General features: G+C 46.8%; 1 protein-coding gene across 3 annotated transcripts; it reads left to right on the top strand.

Moving 5' to 3' along the window:
* Window positions 1-304: 304 nt before the first annotated feature.
* s1pr2 (sphingosine-1-phosphate receptor 2) lies at window positions 305-21,478 on the top strand. 3 transcript variants are annotated; one of them, XR_010326499.1, is made up of 3 exons: window positions 305-1,214; window positions 18,214-19,513; window positions 19,550-21,478. XR_010326499.1 is itself a non-coding variant. In XM_064314199.1 (2 exons), the coding sequence occupies exon 2, from the start codon at window positions 18,320-18,322 to the stop codon at window positions 19,415-19,417; it is 1,098 nt and encodes a 365-aa protein (XP_064170269.1). In that variant the 5' UTR covers window positions 305-1,214; window positions 18,214-18,319; the 3' UTR covers window positions 19,418-21,478. The 3 variants fall into 3 exon arrangements, 2 of the variants coding, with proteins under 2 accessions (XP_064170269.1, XP_064170270.1); XM_064314199.1 differs by having other exon boundaries at window positions 18,214-21,478; XM_064314200.1 differs by lacking the exon at window positions 305-1,214 and adding an exon at window positions 7,922-8,372 and having other exon boundaries at window positions 18,214-21,478.
* The last annotated feature ends 6,059 nt before the right edge of the window (window positions 21,479-27,537 follow it).

The following is a 27,537-nucleotide window of genomic DNA, read 5'->3' as shown; positions in this document are numbered from 1 at the left end:
TAATTTAGGAAATACTGGGTAGCATTGCTTTGGAATACAGCTAGTTTAATTGGTGTGAGCTAAGATATCCAATATTGTTTCTTGTAAATTGGCCTAATATTGATATCACTACTTTTAATGACAGGCTTAGATTTTATAAATTTGAATAAGAGTGCTTTGTATGTGTGGAAAAACTTGGAATTTTTGTACGTTGAAAACGTGTTTTTCTTCAGATAATACTCACGATATGGTGCTAAATTCAGTTCTCCATTGTGGTTAAACTGCAATACAACCGCCATAAAAAACCGTCGCCAGTGATTCCGCTAACGACTTTCGATGTCGCGGGTAGCTCCGCCACTGCCAGCGTAGTTTACACACTGGCTTTCAAGACAGCGATGTAGAAATTAGCCTATTGTATGGCAAGCAGAACTTTTAAAGAAAGGAGAATCGCCAGAGGCGCAGAGTCAGAGCCTCGGGGCTTTACGGGAAAGTTTGGGACTTCGAAGCGATGGACGCAAGTTCTAAAAAGGGGACGAAGAAATGGAATTTAAATAAATGACAAACACATCTGGATCTCATTTGGCGCCGGTTGAAAGACATATAAAGACCTACTTTAAAATAGCATTTTAACTCCGGTGTATTTTCATTTTTCTAACAGAAAATAGAGAAATGGTAGCCTTTTTTTAAAAACACGACTGATCAACGCCCGATATCTTTTGTGTCTACTCCTGAGTCCGTGTATCTGTGTGTGTTTGTGTGTGTGTGTATCTTAGGTGTGTATGTGTGGACTACCTATGTATGTCTGCGTACGGTGCATGCGCCGTGCTGCTGACGTCCGTGTAGCTGTTGTGCTCAGTGAGTTCGACAGAAAGTAGTTTGTCTTGGGAGTCGGAGCAAGAGAATCGCATTTTTAAAGCTTACGTTGTCCTGTGTGTTCTAATCGACAACATCGAAAGACCTTCGAAGATCAGTTGGAGACGAGTGACCAGCGTGTTCTGTGGATCTACCGATGGTTGAACAAGAAACTCCGCCGAAGTTCTGAGTAATATTAACGTCATTTGGATACCTGAAAGACCGTATCCTACATACTGGCTTGCCATCTAAGTGAACTTCAAATACACAGAAGAATAAGTCATCATAGCTAGCTAACTCTGCCTAGCTCTTTGAAAACCTGATCATTGATGTCATTCACTCACAGGACGGGACTGTCTTTGCTGTTTCACAACGCACATGGGGTAAGTCCTATAGAAGTGTTATCAAGCGGATACGAGCGTCAGCCAGCAGTCAAAGGATAACGTGTTTTTTTTTGTGTATTGATTAGTTATTACTAGATTAACCGACTGTATGAACGTGGCATTTTCCCTTAAAATGTATAGTATATCTCGTGCTTATTTCGCCAACTTGAAAGTATTTTCCCAAACAAAACAACGTATCGCTGTGGATCATCATTGTCACAATGGAAAGGTTGTCTTAATGGGGCCCGTCTTGTTCATTATTTCAATGCTAGCTACAAAGCTTATCAGCAAACCAGGATCGTGTGGAATATCTACAGTAACACACTCGTGCTAAGCGTACATCAACGAAATACAATGATCGGCTGAACGTTGAACTGAATATTTGAAAGTTGGGAGTGGACTGCTGGGTTCGCTTTTGTTTCTGGGTGAACGCATCATACCTCGTTACTAAACAATATCACAGCTCTGCGATAAACAACGTGTGTTTTAAGCGTAAGAAAGAACCGAAGATAATTGCTAACGTGGAATGTTAAACATTAACAGGCGGGTGCGGGTGGCGGATCATTGTGTATTGTGGCTGGGAATTGTCATTGGCGACATAAGGGGGCCCCTGGCAGCCTCACAGCGTGTCCCTCTCGGTGGTGTAGCTGGCTTAATACGGATCCCGCTGTTTTGGGTTTTCGGATGTTGAGGAGATGTTCTCATGCACCGCTGTGGTGGTCGCTTTGTGCTTAAAGAATGTATTAATGAAAGACAAAGCCTCCATTATACCATTAGACGGAGTGTATATCCGCGCTGTAGGCGTTCGTGTTCTCCAGCAGCGCGCGGAGACAAAGCGCGTAAGCAAGTCTCAAAGCCGATGCTATTGGAAACTACGGTTAGCAGCTACTGAAATCATGGAAAGTGGACAGATAAGCCGCGAGGGTCAGGCCCACCCTGGTACTACAACACCCTGCCTTGAATCTGTATTCAAATTTGACAAGTGCCATAATTCAAAAACCTCGTGTTCCTACATCACGGTCGACAAAACGGCAGTGATGTAGTGGGGAACTTGACTAAGAATGGGTGGGTGTGTTTGTGGAAAAGTGCATGTGATTGGGGGGGGGGGCGCAGCAGAACGATGGTGTCACTGAGAGAGACGGACAGTGTGCGTGTATGAAAGAGAAACAATGAAGACAAGGCAATGGGTGTGAAAAAGACAGTTAGTGCGCGCACGTGCGTCCCTGTGTGGTAGTCATTTATGCCTTTCCTCCTGGTCTGTAATGCTTCTGTAAGTGGTCTGAATTCGACCAGCTGGGCACTAATGAAACAAGGCTCTGTGCATCAGTTAAAACAAGGCAGCTATGGACAACACAGTGTTGAGAATGGCACGCTTCTCTGCAGATCTGCACCATCCCAGGACAGAGTGGAGTGTAGCAGGCAAGTGCTGAATGAATATCCTGTTGTTGGATGGTGTGCAAGGGTGGAGCAGTAGGGTGCCCAGTGAGACCCCTTTGTGAAAGAAATCCTGCCTGCTTTGTCTGAATGGACACACACACACTTGCGCTCACACACAGTTGTGAGGATACTGAAAGTAAGAAATGACATTTCTGTGTGTCTGTGTGTGTGTTGTGTGTTTCCCACTAACTGGCTCCACTGCTTTTAAAACTTGTATTTGTGGAACTGAAAATATCATTTTCACAACTTCTCGAGAATTTTATTATATCAGCCATAGACGGCATTTCCTGGAATTCACCAGCCAGACCCCACGGTTTGCACCATGCTCCAGCCAGTTGCCACAGTTTCCACACTGCACCAGTCCGACACTACATTTCCCACAACACACTAGTCAGGAACTACATGTCCCACAACCACCATGTCTCCTTGGCTGTGACATTTCCCACAATGCCTCAGCGTCGTGCGTGGTGGTCAACGGTGTAACTGGACACTGGAACAAGATGTGTACTGAAGTGGCGTGAGAAGCCCAGTCGAATAAAGGAATGTGTAAATAAATAAACGCCAGTTCTCTGTGGGAACTGGACTCCAGGAAAGGGGGGTTGGCCCCGGCCATGGTCCTGTGTGGGGATGGGGACACACTCACCGGCAGTGAAAGGAGAAGCAAGCAAGGCGGAAATCCCGTGCGTCACCTGCCCCATATACAGAACCAAAGTAAGGGAAGGCCGATTAAAGCCCCGAGGCCCTGTGGCCGTAGTAGTAGTATTGGATCTGTAAAGGTCTGTTTTTTTTTCTGTGCTGTCACGATGTCCTCGTGAGTGCATGTGAGGACACGAAAAACATTCACTGCATCTGCACCGACCCCAGACCATTGTGAGTTCTGTCCCCTCCTGCAAGACCGAAGACTTTAAACATGGCACCCACCACGCTTCAGCGTACAGAGGAATTGTGGGTAATCGCTCTGTCTGCATGGAGAGAGAGAAAGAGGAATTTATCCCTTTCTCACAGAGACCGATTGTGTGTAATGGCCCTGTCAGTATAAGAGAGCGGGATTGTGGGTAATGACCTTGCCTCCGGCTAGCCTGCTTGTTTTGTCCAGGGGCGCGCGTGCACAGAAGCTGCTTCGCAACGTGGTTATGGCGGATGGACGGTGACCCTGTGAAGACAGGGTGTACTTACAAACAGAGCACTTTATCACAATCAGACCTATCAGACCTGACCGGCAGTCAAACTCGAGTCCACTCCCAGCCGTGCAGTGCACTGTGATTGCTGCCTCGGTTTTGCGCTGTCTGCACTTGAGAAGGTGTTTTGGCAATGTTGCTGCAGATAGCCTGTGGTGCTGAGGGCCATCAGGATTGTACATGCAGACCTGGCAGAAAAGCTCTCTCTCTCTTCTGAAAAACACTTAATCTGGGCGTGGCAACCATGGCAACCCGAACTGCCTTCTGGAATAAACCCCGAGCTTCGGTGCAAGTCACAACACAGCTTCAGTCTGATCGCCAAGATCTGGGAAGAGCTCTATTGTATATTTCGCACACACACGCACAGTTCTCATCTAACCAGACGTTGTTGATCCTGTGCTTTTTTTATAATGTATTTTTATTGATGTGTATTGTAAATATTTATGCCGAGAGAGCGCAGAGCTCCGTCCCTCGTGACTTTAAACAAAATGTGTGGGATGCCCCAGATTTAAAACCAGTTTTTATTAGATGTCCCTAATGCTTTAACCGCTCACTGTTCAGCACGGCAGTGATGCAATCTGTTCGCTGTAACTGTGGAACAGGCCCGAACGCATGCATGCGCGTAAACATGCGCACTCGCCCTGGTCTGTCTGGGTTGCTGGACAGATTCATGTGAAAAGACAGGAAGAGTTTTCTTCTGCCAGTCACTGCGGTCATGTTACGGTAATGTGTGTCTAATCGCAATGGTCCTGTAGAGAGGATGTGTTTAATCAGTGCGGTCATGTTGCGGTAATGTGTGGCTAATCGCAATGGTCAGGTAGAGAGGATGTGTTTAATCAGTGCGGTCATGTTGCGGTAATGTGTGGCTAATCGCAATGGTTGTGTAGCCAGGATGTGTTTAATCAGTGCGGTCATGTTGCGGTAATGTGTGGCTAATCGCAATGGTCAGGTAGAGAGGATGTGTTTAATCAGTGCGGTCATGTTGCGGTAATGTGTGGCTAATCGCAATGGTCAGGTAGAGAGGATGTGTTTAATCAGTGCGGTCATGTTGCGGTAATGTGTGGCTATTCGCAATGGTCGTGTACAGAGGATGTGTTTAATCAGTGCGGTCATGTTGCGGTAATGTGTGGCTAATCGCAATGGTTGTGTAGCCAGGATGTGTTTAATCAGTGCGGTCATGTTGCGGTAATGTGTGGCTAATCGCAATGGTCAGGTAGAGAGGATGTGTTTAATCAGTGCGGTCATATTGCGGTAATGTGTGGCTAATCGCAGTGGTCAGGTAGAGAGGATGTGTTTAATCAGTGCGGTCATGTTACGGTAATGTGTGGCTAATCGCAATGGTCGTGTAGAGAGGATGTGTTTAATCAGTGCGGTCATGTTGCGGTAATGTGTGGCTAATTGCAATGGTCAGGTACAGAGGATGTGTTTGATCAGTGCGGTCATGACGTGATGCCGTGTGGCTGATAACTGGTGCTCAGGTTGCGGTGATGACTGTCTGTTCACACCAGTCGTGTTAGAATGGTGTGAAAGGGCGTGCTTTTGTTCCTCTACTGTCATCCAACCTGATTGTCTGGGTGTATCCAACAAGCCTCTACAGTTTGAGCTACTGTGTGACCCCCTCCATCAAAACATGCACGTGTACATATATACACATATATACGGTGGGTGGGTCTGTGACATCATTTGCCCCAAACATTATGATGCCCTGAAATGGGGGGGACTGTTGATAAAAAGTGCTGTAATTTCTACATTGCGAAACCAAAATGTATAAAAATGCCCTTAAATAAAAGCTGACAATGTGCACTGTAACCATATGTGAATTCTTTGATTACAAATCTAAAATCGTGGCGTACAGAGCCAAAAAAAAAAAAAATATATATATATGTCTTTGTCTCAGACATTATAGCTCTCACTGTATATAATACATTTGTGGTAATGTGCATGTGAATGTCGCAGAGTGCTATGTTTCTCTATATTTACATAGGTGATGGTGTCTATGACTAATACCTCTTCTGTCCACTCTGACATGGTCGAACTTGGGGACAACGTTTGCCTTGAAGGTGCAGTAAGTTTGGAGAAACCAAACTTACTGCACTGCGGTACCTTAGCTCAGCTTTTAGCTGTGTAGCCTGCTCTGACAGCACTGTAAACTTGCAACATGATTGACAGGCTGAGAGCTGTCCTTATTGGCCTGCTTGCTGAGAGCTGTCCTGATTGGCTGTTAAGATTCATGCGCGGTGACATTGAGTGGCTGATCCTGGGGCAGTCAGGGGCTGCTTTTTTTGTTTTTTTGGAGCCTTATCATTTATTGATGTCTGTCGAAATTATGGAAGGAAGTTATACCAAATATAACAAAAGTGTTTTAAGGAAACTTACATTCTGAACCCTTGAGCTGCTTCTGGGGCAGAATTAGAGATGGTGTTTGCTTTGGGTTGATTCTTTCTGTCAATACAAGTGTCCTGAGACAAATGAGCTCGTTTCATACTTTTTTTTCGAATGCCCTCCACCTCTAATAAGAGTCCGTTTATTTAAAAAAAAAAAAAAAAAATCATCTGAATGATACGTACTTATATTTTTTTGTCTTTTTGTCTAGATTTTCACCTGTGCGGTGTCATGCCAGTAATGTACTTTACTATGAAAATGTATTGACAGTGTAAGAGAAGCCGCTTAATACTGCAGGTAAAGCTGTCTCTTTGCCCTCTTGCAGCTTTAGTCTGAAAGCCTCATTAATGTTAAAGTTGAACATTTCCAGAACACTAGTCTGTCATACAGGAAGTGGTACTGCTGCTCGCTTGCAGGCTGTGTGTTTATGTGGTCAGCGACTGAGCGATAGGCGATTTAAATTCTATTTTAAATTATTATTTTCTTTTTTTTGACAAATCCACCCCTTTGCACATCTCTGAGAAGATCTTTGTTGATGAGTGTGACTGCGTGCATGCGTGTGTGAGAGAGATGGTGAGACTGCATGTCTCTGTGAGTGTGTGTGTGAGAGAGAGAGAGTGAGTGACAGTGTGTGTTTGTCTCTTTTATTTGTGTGTTTGTGTGTGTGTGCACGCACGCGCTTGCGAATGAATGTGGCTGTGTTACAAAATGGCTTTAGAAATCATTGAGCAAGAAACTTTTACGTACTTCCCAAGTTACCAGTACGAGTAGGCCTACTCTTTTTTTATAGCCTGTTCAAGCAGCTTCATACAGCCCTGCTACTGCATCATTATAAGCTCTTTGTCAGCAGAGGTGACGGACAGGAACTCTTTTGGACACGGTTAGCAATCTGGTATTTTCACTAAAAGGCTCTAAAAACTCACTTGTATTGAGTAATTGCGTGTTAATATGTACAGTAGCTGCAAGCAGCAATGCGAGGGTCCAAGCACAAGTCATTTATCCACCAGCACCGGCCTTTGTTTCCCTCAGAAGCGCGAGCATTGAATTAGCTGCACCAGTCTCCGAGGAGTGTTGCCAAAAGGTTTTTCATAGGTTCGTGGCAACAAAGCTAACAGTGACAGTAATATGCAAATAATGCAAACGGAATTGAAACTAATTGACTTGGAGTATTGCAAAATATCATTTCTAGTTGAGTATGCATGGATTTGTTGTTGGGTTACAGGCGATGTATTGTTAGCTAGCTGACTAATTATGTAATGCCCCCCCCCCGCCCCCGGTATTGTAAAGGTAAAGGGGTAAAAATTATTAATTTTCCTCATTAATATTTACTAGCTTGCATAAATGTGGTAATAGCTGTTTATTACTAAACCACATTGTGTAATTTTTTAATATGTGTCTGTTAACTAATACATGTAACAGAGTGCACAAGTTTCGGCTAGACTGTGACAGGCTTGTGTCCTGAAGCCTGCACAGTATAGGTCCCAGTCTGTGTTAGGACAGGAATGGATGTTTCTGTGTGTGTGTGTGTGTGTACATGTGTGTACGTGTGTGTGTGTATGTGTGTGTACATGTGTGTGTTTTATGTTGTTTGCTTGTAGAAGTGGAACTGATATCTTACTCCACTCCCTGTGTGTGTGTGTGTGTGTGTGTGTGTGTGTGTGTGTGTGTGTGTGCATGCATGTGTGTGCATGTATGTACATGTGCATGTGTGCATGTGAGTTTTAAGCTTTTGCCTGAAATGTTTCCTGTATGTCTTTGTGGTAGACTGCTTTTCAGAGTTTGTGCGTCAGATGTGTGACACAGACATTCTCTCTCTCTCTCTCTCTCTCTCTCTCTCCCCCTCGCTCTCTCTCTCTCTCCTCTTTCCCTCTCCCTCAGATTCAGATATGCTGTTTAGTCATGATGATGCATGCTATCATATTGCCTAAGAAATAATTTGTTGAATGATTTGTTTGCAGAAATAACGACTACCACTGGATGTACAGCGGTACTTTATGTCATTGTAAGATCAAGAAAAAAAAAATATGTTACAGTTATATTGTACTGTTGATGATTTTTAAAAGAATGAAATCAAACTTTTTTTTTTTCTTGGAAAGCTATGTCTTTGCAACCTGGACTAAGCACCTGCCACTGTGAGCCAATTGGTCGACTGAAGCTGTAAGTTGGTTATCTTGATTGCGTGTGACTACAAATGTCCAAATAGAAGAGAAGAAGAATTTGAATTTCTTTATTGTCATTGTACTGGTGCGTACAACGAAATTCAGGCGCACTGCCTGAGCGGAGCTCAAACATACAAGATAAAACAAGGTAATAATAATATAAAAAGATAGGACGTAGTTTTTATTAATAACTGGGGAGTGGGAAAGAAGACCAGTTGACGGTGCGTTCGAGAAAATGTTGGAGCCCGATTTATCTGACCCAAAACTTCTTATTTACACAATAGAGTTACTCAGGGCTTTGTGTTTGTAGAGTAAGCAAACGGTGGGTCTGCGTCTGTATTAGCTGGGGGATTTGAGGCTCTGCTTCTGTGCTGCTGTCCTTTCTGCTCGCGTTTCGTCTGCAAATCCGCCCGTTTGGGCACCTCTCCGAGAACTGTGTTTTAGTGTGTGTGTGAGCGTGTGTGCGTGAGCGTGTGTGTGGGCGTTTGTGTGAGCGTGTGCGTGAGCGTGTGTGTGAGCTTGTGTGCGTGAGAGTGTGTGTGGGCATTTGTGTGAGCGTGTGTGTGAGCGTGTGTGTGTGTGCGTGTAGCTGTGTGTGTGGCTGTGTGTGGCTGTGGCGTTGTGTGTGAGCTGTGTGTGTGAGCTTGTGTGCGTGAGCGTGTCGTGTGTGGGCGTTTGCTAGTTTTGGTGTGTGGCGTGTCGTGGCTGTGTGTTTGTGTGTGTGTTGCTGTCTGAGTTGTGTGCAGTGTGTGTACCTGTGATCGTGTGTGTATGTGTGTCTTGTTTCTTTGTCTATGTATATTTGTGTGTGTGTGTCTGTCTCTCTGTGTATATTTTTGTGTGTGTCTGTCTGTCTGTCTGTTTCTGTGTGTGTGTGTGTGTGTGTCTGTTTCTTTGTCTATGTAAATGTGTGTATTGTGTATGTGTGTATTTGTGTGTGCGTGTGCGTGGCGGTATTTTGGGGGGGGGGGGCCGTGGGTGGAAGGCTGGGCTGTACGGTTGGTTGATGAGGTGAAGAGGTTTGGCCTGCAGGGCGAGCCATCACTGAACACCCATCGACGCCAGCCTGATAAGACACGCTTGCTACACTGCGTGCGGTTTCAGGGTAGATAAGCTCATAAATTAGCTACACGCTCACTGATTCTCTAGTACCATTTGATTTTTCATTTGCGCAACGCAGTCAACCTGGTAAAATACCCGATAGTCCTTGGCTGTGTGAGCAAGAGAAGCCACTGGATTGGTGGATACAATGTCACGTGTTTCTTTGCGTGAAAGCGCACCTTTTTGAGAGCCTTTGGTGGTGAGTGCCTTTACTGACCGAGTCAGTCAGTCACGGAGCCTTTACTGACCAAGTCAGTCAGTCACTGAGCCTTTACTGACCCAGTCAGTCAGTCACTGAGCCTTTACTGACCAAGTCAGTCAGTCACTGAGCCTTTACTGACCAAGTCAGTCAGTCACTGAGCCTTTACTCACAGTTGGTCAGTCACTGAGCTTTTACTGACCGAGTCAGTAAGTCAGTCATGGAGCCTTTATTGACAGTTGGTCAGTCACTGAGCCTTTACTGGCAGAGTCAGTCAGAAACTGAGCCTTTACTGGCAGTTGGTCAGTCACTGAGCCTTTACTGATAGTTGGTCAGTCACTGAGCCTTTACTGACCGAGCCATTCAGTCACTGAGCCTTTACTGACAGTTGGTCAGTCACTGAGCCTTTACTGAGAGCTGGTCAGTCACTGAGCCTTTACTGACCAAGTTAGTCAGTCACTGAGCCTTTACTGACAGTTGGTCAGTCACTGAGCCTTTACTGGCAGAGTCAGTCAGAAACTGAGCCTTTACTGGCAGTTGGTCAGTCACTGAGCCTTTACTGATAGTTGGTCAGTCACTGAGCCTTTACTGACCGAGCCATTCAGTCACTGAGCCTTTACTGACAGTTGGTCAGTCACTGAGCCTTTACTGATAGTTGGTCAGTCACTGAGCCTTTACTGACCGAGCCATTCAGTCACTGAGCCTTTACTGATAGTTGGTCAGTCACTGAGCCTTTACTGAGAGCTGGTCAGTCACTGAGCCTTTACTGACCAAGTCAGTCAGTCACGGAGCCTTTACTGACAGTTGGTCAGTCACTGAGCCTTTACTGAGTGAGTCACTCTAGGGCCAAAACTATTCTCCTGGTGAGTGCCTTTGCTAACTGAGCCACTCAACTCTGCATGTACACACACACACACACACACACACACACACACACACACACACACACACAAAGGGTGTATTGGTGGGGAACACTGCTTCGGTGCACAAGGATATTTAGGAGACTCTAAGGGGTGGCTCAGCTCTATTTTTACACTTTTTAAAAATGTTTCAGCTTACCAACTGTCATTTGAACCTTAAACAAGGAACACAGACTGAGATAGAGATAGCTTGTGTTGCAGTCCACTCGAGCCTTACTTCCCCTCTGCGCGATAATGTCAGTTACACGAATAATGGAGAGTGCCTTCTTTCCCGTGAGGTAGGGCAGATCCACCCACGTTTATCCCTTCCTTCAGAACCAGGAGGAGTGGCTCCGCCTCCTTGTAGGGGACCTGAGGTGCACAGTGCTGATTTTGTGGTTTATCATGGCCCGCCACAGTTCGAGTGACTGCAAGAGTTGCACACACAGCGCACACATCGGTCTCTTAACGCCTCACAGAACTCCTCACGTCTCACACACGTCTCAGCCTCCTCCTTTTGGTGAGCAGGAATCGGAGGAACAGCCCATGGTAATGTCTGAGTGGTAGTTTTTTTTTCGTCTGCCAGCGCTGGTTTAATGCGTTTCTATTAATAATAGTATTCGATTGGATTTCGGTCGTTTGCAGTCAAGACACAGCTCTGAGTGCCACTGGCCTCCTCCTAATACATTTTCTTCTGGGCTGGCATGACCTTTCGGGTTGTTGTAGCTCAATTCTGGTTGTGAAATGGTCTCAGATAAGCGATGACAGTTGACTCATAAAAACCTTCCTGATTAAAGGGGAAGTCTTTCTCTTTTGTCATGCTATTTTTTCTCTTTGCTAGTTAAAGGTGGCGCTTTGTTAGCTTCCTGCGCGGATGTGAGAACGGTGTGTTATGTGCTCAGTGCAGAGTGGGCTGGCTCAAGCTGCACAGTGCGTTGCATTCGATTGGGGGCAGGCCTCACGGCTGTGGAGAGCTCCAGTGTTGGAGAGCAACCGCTTGCGGTGATTCTGCTGAGCAAAAGAAGCAAATGCCGTTTTGTGTCTTTGTGGTTGTTGTGCTGCCGTGGCGACACAACAGGTGTTTTTGTTCAGGTTCAGCTGATGCCAATCAGATGATTCTCTGGTGGGTGGAGGTTGGGTGGTCAGGTAATCTTCCTGCCCTGGTGGGGGGTGGGGCAGGTAGAGCTCTGTGTGTCTGGGTGGATTAATTCTGACAGGATAGAGGACAGGGGTGACCCCACCCCCTAATTATGGGGGGAGGCGGGGTTATAAGTGGGCAGGTAGAGCTCTGTGAGTCTGGGTGGATTAATTCTGACAGGGTAGAAGGACAGGAGTGACCCCACCCCCTAATTGGGGGGGGGTGTAGGGGCAGTAGCTCTGTGGTCGGTGGATTTGCGTGAGGGGGGACCCCTATTGGGGGTTAGGGTAGGTAAGCTCTGTGAGTCTGGGTGGATTAATTCTGACAGGGTAGAGGACAGGAGTGACCCCGCCCACTAATTTGGGGGAGGCGGGGTTGTAGGGGGGCAGGTAGAGCTCTGTGAGTCTGGGTGGATTAATTCTGACAGGGTAGAAGGACAGGAGTGACCCCGCCCACTAATTGGCGCTTATCAGGTGTTTCCAGGGCAACGCAACACCTGGCGCCATTGTGCGCCCAGATCAGGTGAAAGGGGCGTGGCTTTGCAGGTTGGGTTTCAGGGGGCGGACGGGGCGCTGCTGTTGTCATTTTAAAACGCGGAGGGCGTCTGGACCGGAGCGGAGGGGAGCGCTGACCTTTCACGCCGTTGGGCTGCTCGCGTCGGGTTGAGAGAGCGGCTTCCGCAGCATGGCAGAAAACGGGCCGAGCTGCTTCTGCTCGGCCGCCGCCGCAGATTTCACACCTCCCGTCGTTTCCTGTGATACCAATCTCGCTTCTTCCTGGCGTCACGCAGCTCCCTGTCTCTCACGCGTTCTCACGAGAATTTAAATTCAAATTCAAATCCAAATGGCTTCATTATGACTTTATATGTGGGAATTAAACTATTGTTGCCAAAGCAACACAATATACTATATACAATAAACAACAAATACTTGTAGTTATATACATTTATATATAAATATATATATATATATATATATATATAATTTGTTTCATTTATTAGTATCTGTCAGTATGTGAAGGAAACTTCACATACTGACAAGTACTAAAGTATTCCAAAGTATGAATAAAAATGGTCTTACAACAAACTTACATACTGCACCTTCAAGTGGTTTTAGTCTTGTAATGAGACTTAAAATCTAATTTTTTTCTCTCAAGTTGAAAATATTTTCTTGGTCAAAGTTCCTGTTTGCTTGATGAGTGAAATTGTTTTACCCCACTGAGCAATCTTGAAATGAGTCAAACTGTCTCAGCTCATTGGTAATCTTTTTGTAGTAAAAAATTAAGTCTAAATATAAGAATAAAATACTTGCTAAGATTGACTTACTGGCCTTTGCAGCGTACAGCACTGAGAGAAAGAAACCTCATTGCTGCCCTATGGTACAGAGAGAAACCTTACTGCTGCCCTACGGCAGTGAGAGAAACCTTACTGCTGCCCTATGCCACTGAGAGAAACCTCACTGCTGCCCTATGCCACAGATAGAAACCTTACTGCTGCCCTATGACAGTGAGAGAAACCTTACTGCTACCCTATGGCACAGAGAGAAACCTTACTGCTGCCCTATGCCACAGAGAGAAACCTCACTGCTGCCCTATGCCACAGAGAGAAACCTTACTGCTGCCCTATAGCACAGAGAGAAACCTGACTGCTGCCCTATGGCACTGAGAGAAACCTTACTGCTGCCCTATGGCACAGAGAGAAACCTTACTGCTGCCCTATGACACAGAGAGAAACCTTACTGCTGCCCTATGCCACAGAGAGAAACCTGACTGCTGCCCTATGCCACAGAGAGAAACCTTACTGCTGCCCTATGCCACAGAGAGAAACCTGACTGCTGCCCTATGGCACAGAGAGAAACCTTACTGCTGCCCTATGCCACAGAGAGAAACCTTACTGCTGCCCTATGGCACAGAGAGAAACCTCACTGCTGCCCTATGCCACAGAGAGAAACCTTACTGCTGCCCTATGGCACAGAGAGAAACCTGACTGCTGCCCTATGGCACAGAGAGAAACCTTACTGCTGCCCTATGGCACTGAGAGAAACCTTACTGCTGCCCTATGGCACAGAGAGAAACCTTACTGCTGCCCTATACCACTGAGAGAGACCTTACTGCTGCCCTATGGCACAGAGAGAGACCTTACTGCTGCCCTATGGCACAGAGAGAAACCTTACTGCTGCCCTATGCCACAGAGAGAAACCTTACTGCTGCCCTATGCCACAGAGAGAAACCTGACTGCTGCCCTATGGCACTGAGAGAAACCTTACTGCTGCCCTATGCCTTATTTTTGAGAAGTCACTATGGAAACTGAGTAGCCTAATTCAAAACAGTGCCCAAGTGTGCGCATTTAAATGAGCCTTTGTTTTTGTTTTTGAAATGTGAGTGCAGAAGCATGTCAGCGATGTGGAGAGCATCGTGCGTGCACCCAGACTGGAGAGCAGGAAGTGAGCTGATCTGGCTGATCGTAGTTGCTATGACTGCAGACTGGATGGAACGCAGCACAGCGCAGGCGGCGATTGAGATGGGTCAGCGGGCAAAACCAGACCGGCAGGTTTTCACGTAGCATCCACTTCCACTGTGACAGGCCGACGTTTCCAAGGCAACAGACTGCACTTGTGCTCGTGCCCCTTGGTGTTCCGCTTGGAACCTCCGCGTTCAGTTCTCACCAAAGGACTCAACCCTGACTGAACTGCTGCTGAAGACAAACACTCTGCTTTTCACAGGAACACTCCAGTGCAAGGAGACAAAGTTTTATAACCACATTGCCCTGAAAAACACAGCCAATATAATCAGGAAAAGTATTCTGAGTGTTGGTGTATGTCCCCCCCCTGCCCCATTCCACACCCTAAACCCAGCCAGTGCAAAAAAAAAGACCCCTAAGTGGAGTTGACCCTAAAGTGCTAGAGTAGACTGGTGCCAATTTGTGTGTACGTAAATTTACTTTAGAAAATGAATGTACAAAAGTGAGAAATCATCTAGAAACAAATCTAAAAACATTTTTTTTTTTTAATTAAAAAAAATATGAAGTCTCGTGGCTAGTCTTAAAATAAAAAAGGTGTGAAGGTGATGCAGAAACACACCTAAGCCATCAAGTCGATTTCCACCCACTGCAGTGTCAGCATTATAACCACACTTGGCGACCGGGCGCTAGCGCTTCGCTAGCTTCTGCGCTGTGCTGCGGCAAGAAACAAAAAACTGTTATAACACCTTATATGGGGTGTGAATGCAGCACAATACACCGGAGGAGCATTGTGGATGTTCATGAACGTGTTAATATTATTTTATTTTATTTAATATTGAATCCCTTCAAGGTCATTCGGTGTTCCAGTGATTTTGATTTGATTTGATTTGATTTGAGGAGCGTAACTCCTGGTTCTTTGTCGTCCGCACATTTAATGCGCTGTGTTAAGAGCTAGTGGATACTTGCAGAGGGCGAGGTTTGGCGGCAGAGTAGGTTTTGACCTTCTCAATCAAAGGAAATGCGTCGTGCTTATAGCTTTGGCGGACGTGAGGCCGGTGAACCTGGTAACCTGGAAAAATGGACTGTTTATGGGCAAAATGGAAGTGATGTTGGACAGAGTGACATCCTCTCTGTCGTGGTGCTGAGGCCAAAGGACAGCAGTCTTCACACATTGTTATTAGTTCCTGTAGCAGGAAGTTGTCAGCTGGCTATTGTTGGTGCGAAAAAACAGCTAGGCCTGTATGGTAGCACCTGTGTGTTGGAGCGTAGCTGGGCTGGTGTGTGTGTGTGTATGCGAAATTGAATGCGTGTGTGTGTTTACGTGTTTTTGTGTGTGTGCGCGTGTGTGTCCTCAGATGCTCTTAAGTGTTGTGTGGTCCCACATTTCCGTCGAAGTGTCATCGGTTGAATGCCTTCTTCGTGTTATTTTGGGCTTCACTTACTTCTCGCATCTGACCCACTTCCATTACCCCCCTCCTCCCGCAGTTGCTTCAGAATTGCAAAAGCATGCTTCATGGTTTTATATGGATGTTAGCTGTTTTAATGTATGCTTTTTATTATGGTGTCAGGTTGCCGTAGGTTTTCACATTTAGTGCTTTATCGATGTTGCGCTCGCTGGTCACTGGTCACTGGGCCGTTAACATTGTTTTCCAGGGCTGGGACTGATGCTCTCAAACCTGCTGTGAATGGCTGACTGGATGTCATGCTGTTTGACAGGCAGTGTGAAGCAGTGGTGGATCTGAAGCAGTGCTCAGAATAATAGACTGGAGCTTATTGTGGAGCTTTTTTTGATTGTACCGATGGTACTTTGTACTGAAAACAAACACAAATTGATTTTCAGCAGTGAAATGCTAGTCTTGGCCAAAAGGTTCCATTCCTGGTGAGGATGGTGGATATTGATTTTGTTTTTCAGGGCTTTGGGGAGTCGCCTTGTTTCCAGTTTTCCCCACGTTTGGCTCAAATACCTCCTTTCTAGACTTATTTTGTGTGTGTGTGTGTGTGTGTGTGTGTGTGTGTGCAGTTTTTTCCCCCTGGAAAATTCCACAGTGAAGTGCTGTGCTTGTGATCTGTTGCGGATTGATTGATTGATTGACTGGTTGATTGAATGTTTCAGGTCCTGGCACAGGACAGAACAGGTTTGGGGAGGGATTCTTTGTGCAGTTTGTAGAGGTCATTGTGTGTGTGTGGGGAGGGGGGGGGGCGGTGGTGAGCACAATGGTGAGGAATGCCTGCTCCAGACTGCGGCGGAGTTGCGGATTCCCCCGTTATCTCTGGACTCTGCGTCGGGGCGAGAACAGCGTCTCTAGCCAGGCTGAGATGGGGCCTGCTTGTGCGAGTGGGACGAATACCTCCACTCCACCGCCTTGCGTGTTCGTTTGTCTTCATATGTGTGTGCGTGCGTGTGTGTGTGTGTGCGTGCGTGTCTGTGTGCGTGGGTGTGTGTGTGCGTGTCTGTGTGTCTGCGTGGGTGTGTGTGTGCGTGTCTGTGTGAGAGAGTGATAGACCATGAGTTTATTTTGTACTTTGGGGGTGGGGCGGGGGTTGGGGCGAGGGGGGGGGGGGGGAGCAGCGAATATTCCTGAGCGCTAAAGTAACACGCGCTCTGGCTCCCAGGCTGTGTTCGACATGCATTCGGACCACATTCCTGAGGGGCAAAAATCCAGCGCTCAGAGGCACGAAGGCACGCTATGCAGGATTTCCACCTGGAAAACATTATGAAATAACCGCGCCGAGGCGTATCTGTGATGCGCTGCCGATACTCTGTCTTTATGCAGCTTCGCCAAAACGCTGTGCACCTTTTACCTGCGTCTGTTATTCCGAAATGTGTTTGGGATGTTTCTGGGCGTGGCTTTCTTTGTGTGTGCGGAGCGGTGGGTAGAGCCTGTGGTGTGGGATTTCAGCAGGGTGTTTGTTGCTAGCTAGCTAGCTAGCTGCTGCAATGGCAGTGGCGGAACAAGCCCAGAGAGAGCGGAGACACAGGACAAGCTGGCGGTGGCTCGTTCAAGAGCTGGAGTTACCCTTGGAATTGCTTTTCCTTGGTTGGTGACGGGTCATTGTGTGTTCAGTGCGCAGGTCATTGTGTGTTCAGTGTGCAGTTCAGCGTGTGCTTAGTGGGCAGGTCAGCGTGTGCGCTCGTTCTGCAGGTTAGCGTGTGCTCAGCGTGTGTTCAGTACGCAGGTCAGTGTGTGTTCAGTGTGTGGTTCAGCGCGTGTTCAGTGTGTAGGTCAGTGTGTGTTCAGTGTGCGGGTTAGCATGTGCTCAGTGCGTAGATCAGCGCGTGTTCAGTGTGTAGGTCAGTGTGTGTTCACTGCGCAGGTCAGTGTGTTCAGTGCAGAGGTCAGTGTGTTCAGTGCGTAGATCAGCGCGTGTTCAGTGCGCAGGTCAGCGCGTGTTCAGTGCAGAGGTCTCGGTGAATGCAAGCTCAGCACTGGGAGAAGTGACGGCTGCACGCTCAGTCTAATTTTGGGCCTCGTTTCCTGTGATCAGCATGTTTCTGCTGACTGTTCTTCAGGAGTCTGCAGACCGCAGCCACAGTCTCCCAGCATCCTCTTCTCCAAACAGACACCAATCAGCCTTTTTTCTATCGCTGTTTAACCTGTATTGTAAAAGCACAGCTCATTTAATTGAAACGGGACCTTTTTTTCCTGACCTTCTCTGAATGAAGGGCGTAGGTCACCCTGGAAGGCGATATGACCGATAATGTGTGTTTTGTTGTGCGTGAGATCGCATGTCGCTGAGCGCACAAGCATGTGGCTTTCATATGACACCCTAGCTGTTGTTTTTCCCCACCTGGGTAAGTTCAAACACTTAGAAAGGTTTGTACTTCAAACAAACGGAGCTCGGTTGTGAAACCTTGCCAAACATCCTTCCTCTGTGTGAGGATTCTTTATGAAACGGTCACGTCAGGGCGCTCTTGATTTCACAACGGAATGCCCTGTTCTCCATTCTCTGTCTCCTGCCCCGTCCTCAGATCTGTATTAATCGCTTGCTAGCTGATCATGTAACGCTCTTTTTTTTTTTTTTCCTGTTCTGTTCTGTTTCCTGACAGTAACCCCGCCCCTGACCACGCCCCCGACCGACCCAATTGGCTGCTGAGGTGTGATATTGGAATGGGCGTGGCCTCCCGGCCCCACCCCCCACCGCCAGCCGTGTGAATGACCCCGTGCGCGCACGCCCCTGCCATGAGGAACTCCAAGTACCAGCAGTACTACAACCAGTCGGTGATCCAGGTGCACTACCGCCTGGCCAAGAACCTGACGCAGAGGGAGCTGCAGGTGCGCATGGACAGCGACGCCGGCCTCAGCGGCCTCAACGTCTTCTTCGTGCTCATCTGCGGCATCATCATCCTGGAGAACCTGCTGGTGCTCGTCGCCGTCTTCCGCAACAAGAAGTTCCACTCCGCCATGTTCTTCTTCATCGGCAACCTGGCCTTCTCCGACCTGCTGGCCGGCTCCGCCTACATCGCCAACATCTTCCTGTCGGGCCCGCGGACGTTCCGGCTGGTGCCCGTGCAGTGGTTCATCCGCGAGGGCACGGCCTTCATCGCCCTGGCCGCCTCCGTCTTCAGCCTGCTGGCCATCGCCATCGAGCGCTACATCGCTATCACCAAGGTGAAGGTGTACGGCTCCAACAAGACGTGCCGCATGTTCCTGCTGATCGGCACCTGCTGGGCCACCTCGGTGGTGCTGGGGGGGCTGCCCATCATGGGCTGGAACTGCATGGACGCGCTGCACGAGTGCTCCACCGTGCTGCCGCTCTACTCCACCCGCTACATCTTCTTCGTGGTGACCATCTTCAGCGCCATCCTGCTGTCCATCGTCATCCTCTACGTGCGCATCTACCTGATCGTGCGCCACAGCCAGCAGGAGGCGGCCAGCTCGCCGGCGTACGCCCTGCTGAAGACGGTCACCATCGTGATGGGCGTGTTCATCGTGTGCTGGCTGCCCGCCTTCAGCGTGCTGCTGCTGGACACGTCGTGCGACATGGCGTCCTGCCCCGTGCTCTCCCACGCCGACGTCTTCTTCGGCCTGGCCACGCTCAACTCGGCGCTCAACCCGCTCATCTACACGCTGCGGAGCAAGGACATGCGGCGCGAGTTCCTGCGCGTGCTCTGCTGCTGGGGGCTGCTGCACTGCGGCCAGACCGCCCACCCCTGCCTGCTGCCCCTCAAGAGCACCAGCTCCATGGAGCACTGCACCCACAAGCAGGAGCAGCAGTCCACGCCCATCATGCAGGACTGTACCAGCGTCTGAGGCGGGGGGGGGTGAGGGGGAGGGAGGGGTGGGAGTGTGTTCACAGTCACAGCCGAGTGTGTTCAGTCACAGCCGAGTGTGTTCAGTCACAGCCGAGTGTGTTCAGTCGCAGCCGAGTGTGTTCAGTCGCAGCCGAGTGTGTTCAGTCACAGCCGAGTGTGTTCACAGTCACAGCCGAGTGTGTCCGCGATGCGAGGCGAGTGCGTCAGCAGCCAATCCTGAGCGAGTCTGCGGTCCCCGCGCGACGGCATTCGCTTGCCGTTCTTTTATGATTTCACTGTCGTCCACCCAGTGCATTCATGATCATTCCTCTGTGATTTCACAATCATCCACCCAGTGCATTCATGATCATTCCTCTGTGATTTCACAATCATCCACCCAGTGAATTCATCATCATTCCTCTGTGATTTCACGATGATCCACTGCGTGAATTCATCATCATTCCTCTGTGATTTCACAATCATCCACCCAGTGAATTCATCATCATTCCTCTGTGATTTCACAATCATCCACTCAGTGAATTCATGATCGTTCCTTTGTGATTGCACAATCATCCCCCCAGTGCATTCATGATCATTCCTCTGTGATTTCACAATCATAGCCAAATGCATTCATGATCATTCCTCTGTGATTTCACAATCATAGCCAAATGCATTCGCTGTCACCGCTAAGTGAATTCACAATCTTAGCTGGGTAACTTTGCAGTTACCTTGCTGAATTCTGAGGTAGTAAATGAAAATAGATGAAATCGGTGTCATATCACAAAGACAAAGGAGATCCCACAATGCACCTGGTCACTGACTTTAGCAACGACTGCAGTCTGCGTGCCCAGAACAGTGCCGGTGTGAGTGATCTTGGACAGAACTCTTTTTTTTGCCTGGTTTTATACGTCAGTGTAAAGTTTTCACAGAGCCAAACTTATGAAATTGCACTTGCGCGTGAACGTGGGAAACGTGATGATTTCCACGGCGACGCATGACTGCACAGAGACTGACCCTGGGAGCTTGTCAGCCTGGACTCGGGTGAGAGGGACAGACTGCAGTGGTACGCTCCACTATAAACACACACACTGTATTACCCTGCTTCAATGTACTGCATGAAATCCTGACTCTTGTATTTAGACTTATGTGTGTGTGTGTGTGTGTTTTTTTTTTTTCTCCACTATTGGGTACTAATGTGATCCTCCCCAGACTCCTGTGTTTAAGGCACGGTGACCCAGTGTCTGTTACCTGTGTCTGAGCGCAGTTAAAAAACCTGTTGCAGGAGGAAGAGGGGAAGTATGAAGTGTTGGGAGCCTGAGCTCCAGTATTGGCAGTATTATTGAGTATTGGAGTATTGATTGATTACTGAACATACACACACACACACACACTCACACACATGCATGCACACACAAACTGACTGAAATACCAAAACAGCATTTCAGAGCGTATTTGAGTGAACAGATCAAATTAATTTCCAAAGACGACTTTCATGCCACCGTTATTGTTCAGCCCCTTCCCAAACACACACACACGCACACACACGCACATGCACGCACGCACACACACGCATGCACACACAACCTGACTGAAATACCAGAACAGCATTTCAGATATGAGTGAAGAGATCAAATTCATTTCTAAAGACAACTTTCAGAAAACCAAAACTTACTACTATTCTTCCGTTTCCCGAACACACACACACACGCGCACACACACGTTTACTACACACATTACCCCCCGCACTACAAAAATCAAACACCCACCAACTCACCCATTTACCATTAGCAGAAATACATACATGCATACATTTATGTTCTATTGCAGTGTACCTATCCATGTAACCCTGTGGACAAAGAATGCCTCGTATTATACCTATATCACGTGTGTAACATGTATGTGTGTAATGTTCTGAATGTTGTGTGTGCAATAGCTTTTCCGTAGCACCCTGCCTTTGTAAAATCGGTACAATCCTAAACACTAACAGAGGTACGCAAAAAAAGCTTGTATGCTAATGTCATTTATTTAGTTTTTTTTTTTTTTTTTTTTTTAATAAATGAATAAATTCAATGTTAAAGCAGCCATGGCCGTGTGGGTGAGATAACTGTGACTGCGCATTCTGTTCTCCCACATCTGGAGGGGCGGAGGGGGGGGGCGGGGTGGCGGGGGCGGGCGGGCGGAGCGCGGGGGGGTGGGGCGGGCGGGGGCGGGGGGCGGGGGGGGATGCCGGAGGCTCTGTTCCAGGCCTGGTCTCTGTCAGACATCCAGTTTTCCTGGGTGGGAACGCCGAATGGATCACACCCATGAGGCCCCGCTTCTGGGAACGCTGCCAACTTTCCAGCGCCGTTTCTCAAACCCGACCAGGAAGTGACCTCACACACACACACACACACACACACACAGGTTCATCCACTTCTTTTTCCCAGATGGAGAAATGCATGTAGGCGTGTACTGATTATCTGGTGCCCCCTGGTGGTCAGCTGCTAGTGCTGTTTATTTGACCTCCCCAGATTAGTGCAGTGACCTATTAAATTGCCCTCAACGTGGTTAAGGCAGCCAGTGAGGGAGGCGTGACATTGACTCTGTGAACTGTGACTAATTGAACTGATATCAGAGTTTGCCCTTTGTTTGCTGATCTGAGTTGTACCTCCTAGATCAGAGCGGGCTCTACAAACCACCAGTGTGACCAGGCTACTACCCTGGAAGGGCTGTGCTGCCAGGTTCGCTTTCCCTCTCATTAATAGTTCTTCTTGTTTTAATGTTTTACACACACAAGCTGATACCGTGGGTCACAATGAGCAAAAGTTGGAAGCTTATGTGTTAACAACTGGGCTATTTCTGCGAAATGCCATTCGCATTTCATTACATTTATTTGGCAGACTCTTTTATCCAAAGTACAAAAAGTGCAGACACACTCGCACTTCTGCAAAACGCTTTGTTATTCAGCCGATGTTGTCGATGGGGGGGAGGGGCATAAGAATGCCTCCTACGCAAAAAAGAATGCTTCCTATGGAAAACAAATGTATTGCCAGTCATTTCGGTGCCACCCCGCTCTGATGGTGTTACCTGGTGCGGTCCGCACCCCCCGCACCCCCCTAGTGACGCCTCTGCTCTTCACTGTGCAGTTAGCGGCCGAACCTTTGGAATAGAACGCAGCGAAAGATTAATTGTCTTGTAAAGTAAAGGAAGAACACTGAGCAGACTGAGGAAGAGGAATTTCAAGAGTTGGAGAAAGATGGCAAAACACTTTGAAATAATTTTTTTTAACTGTCCACATGGTATTTATTCAACGGTCATCTGTTAAGTAGTTATGATATGATGAAAACAGATGAACATTTTGAAATGACATTCTTAGCACACCAGTGCGGAAGGGCTATGCAGTAAGAGCTATGCACACAATAGCACGTGTATGCGAATGTTTCATTTCGAAAAAAAAATGGGACGTCAGTTTTGAATGCAATGCTTCGTTTTGCGAGACATTTGTGAATTTACGCCTACCTGTGTGAGCGCTTTTGGTATCGATTTTGTTTTCGAGACCTACGTAAATGATGGTGGTTTCCTAAAAACAATACGTACCAGCTCCGACGCACCGTAGCATATTATGGAAAGCACCGACCGTCAAAACAACCTGCAATGCGTTGTCTTTTTGGTAAAGGTTACAGGATTGCATGTTTTTGCTTGACAAACAAACTGCAGGTCCTGACAGGACTGCAGAATTGGCACGCTAGGTACCTTCCCTGATTTGGCAAAAAAGCCAGGGGTGTGAACGCAATGTCACCCTATCCTGGGAGATCGTATTGTTTAATTTCGCGAAGAACAGGACTATTCAGCTGGCTGTTCGAAGGCCAAATGCAGCTCAACACCTAATTCCTCTCAGCCCTTTGATACTTGAGAAGAACCTTTTTTTTTATTATTATTATTATTTTTTAAGATTCATGAAAAATTGCGACTGTCCAGGTCTGCATCTGATCTGTAGCATCAGTGTGGAAGCTCAGTACGCTACAATACATCTTGTCTATAAACCGTTTTATAAACACATAGCGGCACTGTACTTGTTGAGCACTGGCGCAGTATCACACACAGGCATGTCATTGGTCTCATTCCAAACCAAATAACCAAATAACCAGTACGGCTGAGAGAAAGGGGCTAAGATTTGTATCATATTACAACCCTGTATTTTTACTAGGGACTTTGTGGTAATCGCGGCTTCCCCTCCCCCTCCCCCGCCCCCTTTTCCGTTGCCTTTCCAGTGGAAGTTGCATCACATTTTGGCTCTTAAAACAGGGCCCAGTGACAGACAAATAATAGTGCCAAAGTGGAACTAGGCCATTTGATTTGCTTAGGCGGCTACTTTATTTCCTATCTGACGGGAACCCCTGGATCAAGGCCCACTGTCTGACCCTGCAGGATGTGAGATTTCCAGGCTCCATTAACTGTTGTCGGCGGAAGTTGCGTCCCCGAAAAATCAGGAGGATGACACGCTGTTTTACTGTCACGTGGAAAGGCGGCAGTGTGGTGTAGGGATGATAGTAAAGGCTGTGCGGTGGTGTGGTTAGGCTAAATGCGTAGATTTGGGGGGGGACACAGATACGTCACCCTCAATGTTTTAGTATGAATCGGTCCCTACACGACGCTGTTGAGACTTGCCGTTTGACTAGGTCACCCCAGCGATGGGATTTCCCCCATCTGAATTAATAAGCATTTATAATATTTAAATATTTACCGTATTTCATTTATGAAGGTCACAAGCCTAAATACAGTTGGGGTTTCCTCCCTCCCCTCCCCCTCACTTTTAATCACCTTCACAGATGGCAGATTATTATTTATTTATTTAACTCCAAAACCGTTGGTGGTATGCAAATGAGTAATCACTTGTGCTTCTTGCACACCCGCGGTCTGACTGGGAAGTGGAGCTGACTAGTCACCGCAGTCACAGAGTATGAATTCTAAAAAAGATTCTGGCAAATACAGATGTGACTCAAGATTTTGTGATGTTTCAGCAGTTTCCAGTTTTAACGTGATCAAAAATGATGCACGATTTTGGCTACATGCTTCATACTCTGTGTCTGTAGCTCTCCTATGAATGCTAGGAGAACTTCAGTATGTAAGACCCAGCACATTATCAATAAAACGTGAATAACATATTTCTTCAATCCTTCTAAAACTTACTGTCGTTATAATTTCTCAAAACTGTAATGCCACATTTTAATTCTAAGGGGATGATGAACTAAGATATCTACATTTAACTCAAGTTTGCACAACACTGAGGCAGCGTAGCTATCTACATTTTATGTATGACAGTTAATGCCGTTAAAAACCAGCTATGTCGTACCAGCTCCAATAGGTAAAATCATCTACGAGACGAATGTGTCATAATATACTTTACTGTAATATAATACGGTGGTATATAGTGTCCTTGGCAGTGCGGGATGACTGGTCTCTTCTTGCCTCAGCTAAATGTAAAACAGACCTTGGTGCAGTGAAGTGTGTGTGGGCGGGGGGTGGGGTTGGGTGGGATGGGGTGGGATATAATAGCTAGGAAACTGGGCTTGCAACTCCTAAACTGTAGGCTTGATTCCCAACTGGGTCCCTTAGCAGTGTACTTGACCTGAATTGCTTCACTAAAAATATCCACCAGTATAAATGAATTGTATGTATAAATGTATTCTGTGTAAGTCTCTCTATATAAGAGTGCCTGCTAAATGTGAGAATGTACTGTAAACATAATTGCCTCTTGGACTGGTATCAAATCCTGACCATAGCTGTTGTTACCATGGGGATTCCACTAGGAGCATTGTGAGCTCAGGCCAAACTGTCTCTTTGGCCCTGAAACAGACTTCCTGAACGGATCTGATGGGTAATGTCTTTTGCAGTTCCACTATTGTGCTCAGTAGTCTAATGATTGCGGATGAGGTCTTGCCTTTCGAAGACACAGCGTCATTCAGTGGAAAAAGCTCAAAAGCAGCGCTTCAAAAACAAGATTCTCTTTCTGAGGTTAGTGTGTTCCTCTTGTACAGTTCAGCACTTATTTTCATCACGTGAGAAAAAGCGGGAAAGTGGGCTGCAGTATTTTTGTCTGGCCACTAGAGGCCGCCCAGAAGAAAACTGCTAAACTTTACAATTATCACTGAAAAGTATATTCTTCTTTGAACCTATACCTGTTTGTGTTTATAGAAAGGAGATTTTAGGACTTAGCTATCTGAGTATGCAACTACTTCTTCAGCTCACCCACTGTCTTTTCTGCATACGTGTATTCACAAGTATTTGTAAAACTGTGAAACTGATAATGCTGTAATAACCTTTTATAACCACAAGGTGTCGCCACTACCTCTGGTATGGGTCAGAGTTGTGCTAAAGGTTGTGGCCAGAAGATGGAGCCCTTGAGGATGAGTCAACCCTCCTCATTGATCGCACCACACTGATACTTTAACCGCATGTTTAATTGACTTCATGACCAGTTGAGGTACCCGGCGGAGCTGGTGGTCACTGGCACAGGAGTGGAATGGGAAGGATGATGGAATTCAGGTCCCATAGTGTCACCGTGCGTAAGATTTCCTCCCCTCTTTGCCAGACGGTGAAACCCTGCTATCCAGAACACACTTAGTCACATACAAATATACTATATATTATGTTTGTGTGTATATACATATATATATATATATATATATATATAGACACAAATGCACGTGCATACTCGCTTACAGTTACAATCACTTGCACACCCACTCATAATTACACAATCACTGCCTTGCTCGCTCGCTCACTCTCTCTCTCTCTCGGACAACACACAATGGGTATATTTCTGTGACTGTTCAAGTAGAAACAAGAGTTGAAAGTGAAATTCCCAGGATGGAAGAGATCAAAATTGACAAACAGCCCCATTTCCTGCCTGTCTGTGCTGTGTGTATGTGCATGTTAGTATGCAAGTCTGTGTACTTATGTGTGACTAAGTGTGCACGTGCAAGGGATGTGAGTGTACACTTACATGTATGCATGTGAGTGTGTGTGAGTGTATGTGTGTATGTGTTTCTCCTTCACCAAATTATCAATAAGCCAGTTAATCCGTGCCATTACCCAGAAATCTTGGAAACATCTGGAAAGGTCAGTTTGCCTGTGCTTCTCCCACTCCTTGCTTTCCTTTTCAAAACAAGACTTGGATGCATTTCCTCTTCCCTCTCACTCCCTACTTCACAGAATGCTATATGCACATTCAGAGTTTGTTTTTTTCCCACTATACACAAAACAATTTTTTCTTTTTTTTTGCAATGTGTATATTGCCCACTTGAGCCAGCCTGGTCAGAATTCCATCCTCGGGCCTGATAATGCGAGCCATTTGCTGCGCTTTTCAGACAGAAAACTGCTCCAGAACATGCAACTTGGAATGTGGCGTCACATGTCGCTGTACTGTGTGTGTGTGTGTGTTGCGTAAATTTAACATTAATGCTTCTTAAAGATTTGTTACAGCTCAGCTTCATATACTTGCGTGTGTGTTTGTGTGTGTGTGTGTGTTTTCTCCTCTATGTAATCCTTGGAGAAGTCCTGAAAAGAAAATGGATGGCTTCTAAGAAAGAAAACAAAATAATAATGAGGGCAAAAGAAAAGGGTGCTCCCTCTTAATGAGATTAAAATAGTTGTGTTTTAATCTGCTTGCGAAATTACGCCAAGAGGGCATTGGGGCCTCCTGTTTCCCCTGTACTCTGGGAGGGAGGGAGGGAGGGAGAGGGGAGGGGTGACAGTGAAAGAAGAATCAAGGCATTTTGTTTTTTTGAAGAGTAAAGGGTTCCAGGGGATGGATGGGGGAGATGCACGTCATATTTAACTGAGTAAAGCAGGCACCTGCTGTAGGTACAGTACTCCTCACTGTCTGTGGCTAGCCGTTCGTCTGAAAGCAGTGCGTGCAGGCTGTACTTGCCACGGGCAAACCTGTTACATTCATTCAGAGTGCTTTTAAATGCTTAATTCCATTAAACCAGCACCAAGTAACCATGGCAGCAAAACAAGCCGTGCCTGTGCTGGATAAAAGAACAGGGGGAAATGTATATGTATTAAAGCATTTCACATCAGGTAAAGCGGGTGGAAGGCGTGGACTCCACTAACTCACGGTTTCAGAATACAGTGAGGAGGAGACTAATTCCAGAA

This window comes from Anguilla rostrata, chromosome 17, assembly GCF_018555375.3.
Source record: "Anguilla rostrata isolate EN2019 chromosome 17, ASM1855537v3, whole genome shotgun sequence".
NCBI lineage: Eukaryota > Metazoa > Chordata > Actinopteri > Anguilliformes > Anguillidae > Anguilla > Anguilla rostrata.
This window is presented reverse-complemented; position numbering and strand designations above follow the sequence as displayed.

Excerpts from the sequence above, each read along its gene's own strand:
- s1pr2 (XM_064314199.1), top strand. The coding sequence starts at position 18,320 with ATGACCCCGTGCGCGCACGCCCCTGCCATGAGGAACTCCAAGTACCAG.